At 35.8% G+C, this 12,273-nt stretch overlaps 1 protein-coding gene across 3 annotated transcripts in view; it reads left to right on the top strand.

Annotated features, from left to right (window-relative positions):
* Window positions 1-12,273, top strand: part of SLC26A7 (solute carrier family 26 member 7) — a 203,150-nt gene that overhangs the window by 79,507 nt on the left and 111,370 nt on the right. For 2 of the 3 annotated variants that reach the window (XM_056823328.1, XM_056823330.1), the window contains one exon: window positions 9,263-9,427. In XM_056823328.1, coding sequence (XP_056679306.1) covers window positions 9,263-9,427 — 165 coding nt within the window. Of the gene's footprint in view, window positions 1-8,717; window positions 8,868-9,262; window positions 9,428-12,273 lie in introns of those variants that run through there. The other variant, XM_007488092.3, reaches the window with a different exon arrangement.

Below are 12,273 nucleotides of genomic sequence, written 5' to 3'. Positions count from 1 at the left end.
TTAAGATTACTTTAGGACAGAAACCCTTTGCTGAACAATGGGAAGGACTTTGACCTATGCTTAAGCATAGAACAGGAATTTCTTTGAGTCTTGATTGATTTTAGAATTGATACAATGGAGATACTCCACCCTATTCAGTCCTAATAGGATTGAGTAAGGGCTGCAGCCTAGATCAAAATTTAATTATTCCAATCTCTACCATACTCAAGTTAACAGGATTTAGAAAGGGCTGTAGCAAAGGAGTAAAGATTTAATCATTTGAAAAATATGACCTTCAACAGACATGTGCAAAAGCCAGAAACCTCTGGGCGGTCCTGGGTTAAGCGAGAGCCTCCATTGACAGGGAAATTGATGAAGAGTGATTGGTAGAGGTGAGGACTGAGGGGAGGCAACTTGGATGGTGTCCTTAAAGATAGGAGGGTCTGGAGAGTGAGGAGGTGGTTGTTTTTTTGGTCGGTGTGGTTCCTGGGCTCTGAGAAGGCTTGCTCTGAAGGAAGCTGAAGGTGGGGGCCCCTGAGACTGTTTCTCCATTTTGGACACGTGAGTAATAGGGACTGGTCTTTTTTCTTTGCCCCAGCTCCGAAGGCTGCATAGAACAGGAATTTCTATTGTTCAGCAAAGGGTTTCTGTCCTAAAGTAATCTTAAGAAGGGAAGAGAAGGAACCTCCCATGCCAATGGAGTTCCCATTCCAATAGACTATCAGTAAGAAATTTTCCAAGTATGAAATATCCCAATGGTGAAATTTCCAACATTTATAAGTCTAAGGAAATTTGAGGTTTACACTGTAGAGGGAGATATATATATTATTTGAGAGTTAAACAATGCTTGAGCAGCTCCAAAATTGTAGAGGATCCTCAATAAAGCCTGGATATGCATTTGTAACTTTAAATTGGGAGTTTTAATAAAATGCCACTTTTGCTGTCCCTTTCACATAATGATACCACTCTAGACTTTTGTAAAAACAAAACAAAACTGTAAACTGTTAGTCATTCTGTCTTTTACAAAAGAAGAGGAGAACATCCAGCTCCCCAGCACTTCGAAATGAAAAAATTTTAAGGAAAACTGAATTAAAAAAAAATTGATACCTGTGATTTTTTTTGGAATAAAAAACTCCCAGTGAACAAATTCCCTTTACCAATGGATAATGATCACTGCTCTGCAACTTACAGTCTTAGTTCCAGAACTCAATTACCAGTTCAGAAAATATACTTCTGTTGTGTTTAGTCACATGAACTCCTTCTACAAGGAGTCAAAATGTCTAGCACATGCTATGAAGATTCACCAAGATACAAATTTGGTACTGTGTATTTTTTTAATCATTGTGTGTTCTAGATAAAGTAAATGTTCTCAGATTTTATTTTGTATTCTGAAATTGACCTTGAGATAATGAAAAAGAACATACAGGGTAGAAGGAGAGAAAAGTATATGGCACTGGGGAACCCTAGCACTGTTTAATAGGTTCTATCTGCTAAATATCATTTTCTTTCATTAACAGGGATTTGCCAGTTAGGTCGGACCAAATTAATAATAGCCAAGAAAAAATTATCACTGAGTGTTCTCTTAGCTATAATAATAATAATAGTAATAATAATAATGTTTTCTCATTAAAACTCATGTTTATAATATTTTTTATATCTCCAATGGTGTATATGAACTTTGTTTCCCAATCTTGTTAAATAATGCATACACCTCTTGAGATAAGAGCTAAAGTTTAGAAGGAAACCATGGGGTAAATTAAAAATGTCTCCAATTCTTATTCTTGGTCATACAAAGGGATGAGTTATTAAAAAAAAAGGAAGAAAGAAAATCACAAAGGTGAGGAGAGGCATCAGTCCTTTTGAACGAATGCAAAATAAGATATTTCTCAATTTTTAAAATTTCAAACTAACACAGGATTGATAGTACAATGAACTTAATCAAACTGGACACATCTAACTTTTTTCCCCCTAACCACTGGAATAGTCATGATCCAAATAGAACTATAAAAACCTAAAATAAATGTGAAAAACTACTAATGGGGAGTGCAATGGAAGGAGTTCTAGTTTCAATCTTGCCTCTGCTTACATTTACCTCCTATGCTAACTTCAACAAGTGATATAATTTTTCTGGGCCTCAGTTTCCTCAACAGTAAAAAGGAGGGATTTGAAATGGTCTCTTAAGGCCTGTTCCAGCTCTAAATTTACAGTCCTATGGATCTCTTACTACCCCCAACTTACACTCAGGAAAAAAGAATTTGGACACATTGGAAAATTGAATGAATATTTTTGGATTAATTTGGTAAAATTTCTACTTCTACTGTGACCTTGTGGAAGTTATCTATGAGTATGAATTTAGTCATCTATAAAGTTAAAGGTCTGCACTAGGCGGTTTCAAGGTTCCCTTTTATATCTCAATCTTAGGGTTCTCTCAGGATGAAGAAGAATGAACTGAGAGTTCATAGTTACATACCTAGATGTCCATATTTTTCTTGGGAATACTCTATGGCTACCTATTCATTTCCCCAAAAGCAGTTTTACTTTACTAATGTGACTTGTGCTTTTAAAAAAATACCAGTTGCAAAGAAAAAAAAAATAAACCCCAAACTGCTGTTTTGGCATTCTTTGTTGATAGTAACAGATTGCCAGTTTCTATATTGGCAAACGATGGTGTTTGCATTACTACATAAGTAATTGAAGGGGGGTGTTAAGCTGCAAACAATTCACACAAAGTCCTTTCTTAACTGCTCAGTTCTTTAGTAAGTTTGCCTGTAATGGAAAATATGGTGCGATTCTTCTTACCTTGCCAAAACTGGTGGCAGATTTCCTACTACTGACAAATATTATTCCTACCACTGACAAATCCATCAGATCATGGCCTCCTTGAGGGTAAAGATTGTCCCGTCTCCTTTTGTATCCCCAGCGCTTGATGCAGTGCCTGGAACACAGTAGGTACTTCGTGTTTATTGACTGAAATAAGTCTGATGAAATTAGCAACTGGTTCTACTGTGAGGAGGTGTGGCAGAGAGGACCATAGAATTATAGCTGGAAGGGACCTTAGAGGCTCTCTAGTTAACTTAGAAAGGAATGAGGAAAGTGAAGCATACAAATGCCAAGTGTTTTGCCCACAGTCACACAAGTAGGAAGTAGAAGAACTGGGATTTGAAAGTGAGTCTTGTAACTTTACTTTCATTCTTCTTTTCCAGTGTATCATGTTGCTTTGGGCTTATAGATAAGCCAGAGTGTCAAGATCATCTTCAAACTTCCTGGCTTTTGGCTAAAGACATGGCACCATAAAACTCATGGAGGGTCTAAATGCTATATATTGCAAATGAAAATTCAATGGTACCAGTGTAGATATAAAGCTAGACTGAAAACTTGATACAACACATTATTATGAAATCAGGATACTCAATGGATGAACACCTTCTTATATAAAAAGGCATTTACATGTAACACTTAGCACCTTCCAATATCTAGTATCTAACTTATCCAACATGGATCCTAAATTAATTTCTAATTACTGTTTTTTTCCTTACAGATGGTATAAGTTGCCCAACCCAAGTAACATGTCAACTGTAAGGGGTAGAAAAGAGGTTTCTATAAAAAGGTTGGACTGGATAATTTAAAATATGGTTTCCAGGAATTTTATGAAATTCCAAAGTGATTTATTTACAATTTATTTACAAAATATAGAAGGAGTGAAAGTATGAAAATGAGAGAGGATAGAGTAAGATATCTAGCCTAAGCACTAAGTATTTTTCTCCAGCCCCTGACTCAAAAAGAGGCAAGGGAGTTTAGTCCTTAGATGGAGAGGTCTTGGCTTTGATCTGAGGACCTGGAGATGCAAGGAGCCTCTCTTCTGAGGCTAGTCCCTTCAGACATCCAGGAAAGGAGTCAGCTCTTTTCACTAACCTTGTGTCAGTCCAAAGGGGGAGATTTAAGGACAGTCTCACTAGGAAAGGTCTCAGGTCAGTCAGCAGATTCTTCAGCAGTCTCCAACTCGAATTCAGTACTCCAGAAGCCAAAGTCTCTCTGAAGATCTCAGGTGAAGATTCCATGAATCTCAGACGATTCTCCCATGAATCTCCCTCACAGGAAATTGTTACTCCCTTTTAAAGACACTTTCTTTTGCGTCACTTCCTGTGTCTTCCTTCATTTTACATGGACAAATCATAGTTGAAGCTTTGTTTAGGACTACCCAGGGTGAAGTGAGTTTGATTCTGTTTCATCACCCACTGTTGTACATATGGGTTACAGACCACTCCCACTTGATAATTAAATGGGATGTTTACACTTTTGGTGATTAAATCTAATAATGGGCAGGGTAGTTAAGGTAATCTTCACAATCAGAAGAGAATTAATTTCATTTTCACGATCATGAGAGAGTTAAATTTAATCTTTAAACAATCTAACTTGTTTTGTTTCTGACCTCTAACAATGACCTAACGATATTATTTAATTTTAAATGGAAAGGCCATTTTTGTAGTTTCTCTTGGGGAGGTTTCTATAATTAATGATCTGGTGAACTTGGGTAGCATAGTGAACTAACATCAGAACATTTTGGTCATTGTGTTCCCTTTGGAACCTTTTTATTCATGTAGGAATAAAAATGATGACCCTACTGATAATAGCACACTAGGCAGGAAAATAAAAGGATTATTTTTAGCAATGAAGTGGTAAGACTCAAAGTTATTAATAAAACGAAATTTTATTAAAAAATAAAATAAAAATATTTTAAAATTTTAGTTATAAAAAATACAAATAAGTCCATTATGCTTATCATTCATTCTCTAATGGTGCAGATAGGCATTTGAAAACTAGATGTATTATTCCAGTTCTTTTATTTCCACTATTCTTTTCACTATTATCTTTCCTGTCATGATTGTTGTCTTTTTTAGTATCTGAATTTACAGCTCTTATCTTGGCATTTTTCTCTTTATTCTTAATGGTCAGTTAAGTGCTTTTACTGTTATTATCTCATTTGATCCTCACAACAACCATATATTATTATTCCTCATTTTACAAATGAGGAACTGAGGCAAACAAGGTTAAATGAGTTGCCCAGAATGACACAGCTATTAAGTGTCTGAGTCAAGATTTGAATTTATGAAGAAGAGTCTTTCTGATTCCAAGTCCAGTGCTCTATCCACTGAGCCACCTACCTAGTAGTACATTTAGATTGTCATTGCCTTTCTGATTTAGATCAGAACACTACCAGGTAAGTTATAGTAATGATTGGGAATTTCAACTCTCCAAATGTATTGTCATTCTGTTAAAAACACTGAAGACTCAACAAATTCTTGATTTACTTTGCTTCCAATTTCATTTCTCAAAAAGCTAAAAGAAATTACTAAAGGAACTATTATTCTGACTCAGTCCCAATAAATCAAGAAGAGCAATTTGATAAAGTGAAAGTGACAGGAACCTTATGAGAAAGTGGCCATTTATCCCAGAGTTCATAATGATCAAATAAGGAAGCTTAGTTAATATAAAGATACTTCTAGACTTTAAAAATGGGCATCCAGAGAAATGGTGTTATGGCCAGTCTCAAGAATTATGGGCAGGTTTCAAAAAATGATTTGATAATAAATAAAAACTCAAATAATCTTAATGAATATTGATAAGAGAAATATTTAAAAAACCAATGTGACTGTATAGGAAGCTCTCTAATGAGCTCAGACACAATCAACAAATATTAGTAAACATTTATTAAGCACTTATCAACTGAGCATATTCAAACTTTAAGTAATTCAAACATTAAATAAGACACTTCTTCCCCTCAAGGGGCCTTCTCTCTTTCTAATTTGGAAAGAGGACATGCAATAGGAAGAAGAAAAGGGCAGGGGGTGGGGAAGGTATCTAGTATGAGGGCATGGTAGAAAAAGTATGGGAGTGAGTCAGAAATAAAATTTGGAGAGCAATGAAGAAGAGGCTGTTCTGGGTTTCCTTTAATGGAGGTTCTGGGAAGAACCAGTCAAACCAAAGGAGAGGCCACTATTAGCCAAGAGGTACTTCCAATGTATAAATATAATGGAGAGTGGTGGATTTAGAATCAAAGGACCTAGATTTGAATTTCACTCCTATTCCTTTCAACCTTTGTGAGAAATCATATAACTTCTATTTATCCATCCTCACCCTTAAAATGAATGAGTTGGACAGAGAGACTCTAAGATCTCTTTCAGCTCTTGGTCTGTCATCTTATTATCCTAAATGATGAAAGGAGGGCAATATAACAAAGGTCAAATATATAATGTAACATCATAATGATATTAGGAAGGCAAAACTCCTGAATGAGATTACTAGTCCAAGGAAAAGTAATTTGTTAGCTATGTTCAGGGTGAGGAGAACAAGAAAAAGATAGGTTTACTGCTTCTTCCAATTGATATGAACTTAATACATTTTTTAAAATTCAAACTTTGATTTTGCTACTGTATTTTATGTCGAGGAAGTTGATATTCACTGTAAGCATAGAACAAATATAATGAAAATCTAAGGTAAGTAAAGAGAGAATAATAGATTCATTTAAATGAGTTGAAATCTCTTACCCCTGATACAAACTACTTACTCCCTTATCTCAGTGATGGTGAACCTATTAGAGACTGGTGCCATGCCCCACCCTTTCTTCCCTCAAAAATCCATGCTATGCCCTGCCCTCAGCTAGACTGAGTGTTGCATATGCCCTTTCCCTCGTCCTGCCTTTATTCCACACAGGGGAGGGAGAAAGCACTCCCATTGGACTGCTGGGCAGAGGGGTGGGTGATGTAAAAAAAAAATATCTTCAGGCATGGTGGAGAAGGGGAAGGGAGCAGCTCCACCCTGAATCCCTTTGCCTTTCTAGTGATGATCTCTGGCAGGCAATGGCTCTGGTGCATGGCACATGTGCCATAGGGTCAGCACCACAGCTGTATCTCATTGTTTCTGGTCCCAATATCAACTGACAAATTCTTAAAGATCTGATTTAAAAATGAAAGAAGTGTACTTGCTAAATTGCTTTTCATTGCATTCAATTGTAAGCTCATTGATAGTACCTTTGCTTTTTGCCTCTTTTTGTATCCTCAGTGCTTAGCACAGTGCCTCTCATAGTAGGTACTTAGTAAGTGCTTTTTGATTGACTTATTGATATGGCAGTCAATTAAATGTACATGATCTCAGTCTTCATTAAGGGGGATTTTTATGTCTTAAGGCTAGGGAAATTTTTCCACAATAAAATTACTTTTTGAGTATTGTGTTCAGTTTGGTTTGCCATATTTTATCAAGAACATTTCCAAATTGGAAAATTACCAAAGAAGGAAAACTAGAATGGGGAAGAACCTCCAGATCATGCCATAATGAAGATTAGTTGGATGGAAATGAGGCTTGTTTGCCTGGAGATAATTTAGGGGTGAGATATAATAGCTCTCTTCATATGATTGAAGGGTTGACAATTGGAAAAGGGATTAAATTTATTCCTTTTGGTTCCAGATGTCAGTAATGGAAGGAATAGAAGAAATTTTTACAAATAAGTTAAAGCTTAGTTTAAAAAGGAGGGTTTCCAATAATTAAAGCTATTGAAAAATGAAATTGGGCTACCTCCTGAGATAATGGATTTCTTCCCAAAGGAGGTCTGCAAACAAAGTTTGATTCTGTGGTAGAGGGCATTTTTGTTGAAGCTGTGAAACTTTTTGAATAATCTTTGAGGTTTCTTCCAACTCTGAGATTGTGTAATTCTACTTTCAATAATCTTTGAGGAATCATGGCCAGTAGAAGGGATGGATGAATATTGCACCATTACACCATGCCTGAGCAATTATTGTCCTGAGGGAAAGGTAGATCCCAGAAATTGTGGACCATCAGACCTAACAGCAATTCCTGGCAAAACTGTTAAATAGATTACTTAGCATTTGGTTTGACCATTTATGATATAATAAGGTGACCAATAGAAACTAGAGTGGGTTCACTAAGAAACAGTCATGCGAAATTAATCTCATTTATTTTTTTAAAGTATGGCTTTTGTTTTTGTTTTTTTTATAAACAGCACAGAGGAGTGTTAAAATTAGTACATCTTAATTTTAGAAAGACATTTGATAAAATTCTTGATATATATTCAGACAAGATGAAAGATGTGAGATCAATGATATTATAGTTAACTGAATTTGTAACTACTTTTTTGATTATTCCTAGTTCTTAGAAAATGGAATTCTCTATATTCATTCATCTTCTTGAGTTCATTTCTGACTTCAGACAGCTATGTGACCCTGGGTTAGTCACTCAATCCTGTTTGCCTCAGTTTCTTCATCTGTAAAATGAGCAGGAGAAGGAAATGACACTCCACCCCAGTATTTTTGCCAAGAAACACACAAATAGAGGACCAAAGAGTCAGAACTAACTGAACAACAAAAATATGTATTGATACAGTGAGGCACAATGTCTTTCTGGCAGAAGTAGGGAGTCATCCTGTGCTTTCCCACATTGGACAAGCAATTCAGAGGAGACAAGAATTCCTTGTCCTTCCCATTCTCACTAGGTCTTGGAGGACTCTAAGCACTGCTGCTTCACCTGTTAACAAATATGTGTTAATAAATTTGTGTAGATTTGACTAAGGAGTAATGCTGGGAATCTTCAGGGAGGGAGGGATCTAGAGAGAATTTTGATTCCATGGTGATCCTTCCATAATCTTTGTTGGCTTTAGCTGGCTCTTTCCTCCTTTCTCCCTCTTTGCATTTCTACTCATAGAATATCAACTGCAGGAAAGAGCCTTCTTTCAGCTGCTGTTAGAGGGAACACAGCCAAAACAGCTGGAGCTTGGGTCTCAGAACCTTGGAGGGTCTCAGAAGAACCTTTTCCTTCATGCCTGGGAACACTCAAACCCAGATGGGAAGAAGTGAATTAAGCTCATCATTATTAATGTTGTCAGTTTCCTTATTGTTTGATTGCTGTTAACAATACATAGACGTTTAGATACTTTATTACTATCATTACATATATGGACAAGTTTGGATTGATTCCATTTTAAAATCAGGAAATTTAACAGCTTTAACTGTACTTTCCTTTTGCACCTAATCTCATTTAAAAGGCTTGGGATCTTAGTTTAGGAGCAAGCATAAAATACTTTGATACAATATGTTTTTTGTCACATCAGCATCAATGTCCGTTTCTGACAAAGAGAGGTTTTAGTTCCTAAATGGAACTTCCCCTTTCTCATGGAGGGCCTTGTGCTTCCTAATTAAGTGATCATTTTAGGCCCTGAAGAACATTACATTTGAATGGACTTGCAGATGATGCATGCCTGTCTTTGATTCCCTAGGTCGCCATGTTTGTGCTGCATCTGGGCAGTGCCACATTCTTGCTAACAGAACCCGTGATCAGTGCAATGACAACTGGAGCTGCCACTCATGTTGTGACCTCACAAGTCAAGTTTCTCCTTGGATTGAAAATGCCCTATATCTCAGGCCCATTGGGATTCTTTTATGTGAGTTTGTCATGTCCTTTTCATTTTTTTTTTGTGTTTTTTTGTTTGCTTTTTCACCTTCAATTCATTATGGAGAATATGATTTAGATCTATATTAGGATATTAAATCTAGAGCTGAAAGGAACCTCAGAGGTCATCTAGCTCAACCCTCCACCCCCATCATTTTATAGAGGAAGAAAGTGGGGCTCTGGGAAGTTAAATGAATTGTGCAAAGTCACACAAAAAGTGAGAAAATTGGAATTTAAACAGTCCTTTTCCCACTGTGAAATATTAATAATACTAATAATGATAATTACTAAGAGGTGATATTTCTATAGTACTTTAAGGTATGCAAGGGGCTTTACATGCATCATCTCTTTGGAGTTTTACAACATCCGCTACAAGGTATGTTACAATAATTATTCTTCTCTTTTTATAGTTGAGCAAGCTGAGACTCAGAGAGTTTAAGTGGCTTTGTCCAGGCACAGGGTTTTTAAATATCAGAGTCAGGATTCAAATTCAGGACTCTCAAACTACTAGAGAAAGCCTCACTTCCCATTCCTGATGAGTTACATAATTTGTTTACAAATAAACATTTATATGCTAAAAACCACTCTATCTACTATGCTATATGGCCTCTTTATTCAAAGAAGAGATTCTAGGATTTTTGAAATCCAATTTAGAATGAGAAAGGGTTCATTTAAATTTAATCATTTACAAGGTAAATGCTAACCATGCCGTAATTGGGTAAGGATAAGAGCAAATGATTATTTTCTTTTTTCTTTTGCAGAATCAAACATGCTATTAAATTTACTCTTTAACTATCTAACCCAACACTGACCCAGTTTCCTAACAAAACCATATGCCATATAAAGTTCTTCCCATGACTTTAGGCCAGAACCCTGGTAAAACATTGGCAGAAGGTACACCATCTTCAGACAGCCAATTTGGCAGCAAGCCACCTGGCCCCGAGGAGCAATAGGGTTGTTAGGTTTTGTGTATTGATCTATTTTTCTTGCCATGCAGTGAGCTCTCATGGAATTTGACTTGGAGAACCATGACTCCAGGAGTTCATAATTTTTCCTTACTGTGACACCTGCTGAATAAATGAAAGTATGGTTAGCAGACTTTTGGGGTCAGCCAAACTTCCCTGGTCTCTGCCCAAGCCCAGATCTGCTAGTGATGTTGAAGATTGTTTCATGATAACATTTTTGGGTTCATCAGTGATAATGCAATGAATCCTGGTTCTGGAGCCTGAAAGCTTGCAATCAAATTCTGCCTCAGTTATCTCTCATATATATGTCCTTGGGAAAATCATTTCACTCCCTGGTATAAGGATGATATTAGAAAATAAGTATTGTTTTATTAGTTTAGAGATAAGAAGTAGAGTGCTGGCTTGAGAAAAGACCTGGAGTTTAAGCGGAGCTGAGAGAGCATGTTAATTTCAATCTGTGTCAATTACTCTCTCTGGCTTTTGGGAGTTGGGCTGTGACAGTTGACAGAGACACGCTCTCAGAGACTCTCTTTCAGGACTGGAGGAGGTAACATCTTTGTCTCTCTCTCTGTCTGAGGGAAAGACCTGAAGGAGCTCAGTGTTTTTCTTTCCCAACTTGGAAACATTAATGACTATCTATTGTAGTTTTTATAGATTGATTGAACTCTGAGAAGACCAAAGAAAAACCTGGTCTTTGGTTTTGTTGATTCTTGTTGAGACTAGACCAGCTAGCCTTTGCTATTTTATAATTTGAAGGCAAAGTTAAGATTTATAAGGATATGGTATAGCACCCAAATTTCTAATGGAGAAACTAGTGTAATTGAAGGAGTAAATAGATAGTAAAACTATACTAGTGGGAGACCTGAACCTACCACTATCAAATTTAGATAAATCAAATAAAAAAATAAATAAGAAAGAGGTAAAAAGGTGAACGAAATCTTAGAAAACATAGAATTAATACATATATGGAGAAAAATAGAGACAAAAAGGAATACACATGGTACATTCACAAAGATTGACCATATACTAGGTCATAAAAACATGGCATACAAATGCAGAAAATCAGAAATAATAAACGCAACCTTTTCAGATCACAAGGAAATAAAAATACTGATCAATAAGGGTACATGGAGTGCCAAATCAAAAATTAATTGGAAATTAAATAATATGATTCTCCAAAATTGGTTAGAGAACAAATCATAGAAACAATTAATAATTTCATTGAAGAAAATGACAATGATGAGACATCCTTTCAAACTTTATGGGATGCAGCCAAAGCAGTACTCAGGGGAAAATTTATATTCTTGAGTTCATATATTAACAAATTAGGGAGGGCAAAGATCAATGAATTGGACATACAAATTAAAAAACTTGAAAGCGAATAAATTAAAAACCCCAAGAAGAAAACCAAATTAGAGATCTTAAAAATTAAGGGAGAAATTAATAAAATTGAAAGTGATAGAACTATTGAACTAATAAATAAGACTAGAAGCTGGTACTTTGAAAAAAACAAATAAAATAGACAAAGTACTGTTCAATCTAATTAAAAAAAGGAAAGAATAAAACCAAATTAACTGTATCATAGATGAAAAGGGGGACCTCACCTCCAATGAAGAGGAAATTAAGGCAATCATTAAAAAACTATTTTGCCCAATTATATGGCAATAAATATGCCAATCTAGGTGATATGAATATTTTTAAAAAAATATAGATTAATAGAAGAAGAAATAGAATTTTTAAATAATCCCATATCAGAAAAAGAAATTGAACAGGCCATCAAAGAACTCCCTAAGAAAAAATCCCTAGGGCCTGATGGATTTACAAGTTAATTCTATCAAGCATTCAAAGAACAGCTAATCCCAATACTATACAA

This window comes from Monodelphis domestica, chromosome 3 (assembly GCF_027887165.1).
Source record: "Monodelphis domestica isolate mMonDom1 chromosome 3, mMonDom1.pri, whole genome shotgun sequence".
Taxonomy (NCBI): Eukaryota; Metazoa; Chordata; class Mammalia; order Didelphimorphia; family Didelphidae; genus Monodelphis; species Monodelphis domestica.
The sequence above is the reverse complement of the archived record's forward strand: the minus strand, read 5'-3'. Positions and strand labels throughout refer to the sequence as shown.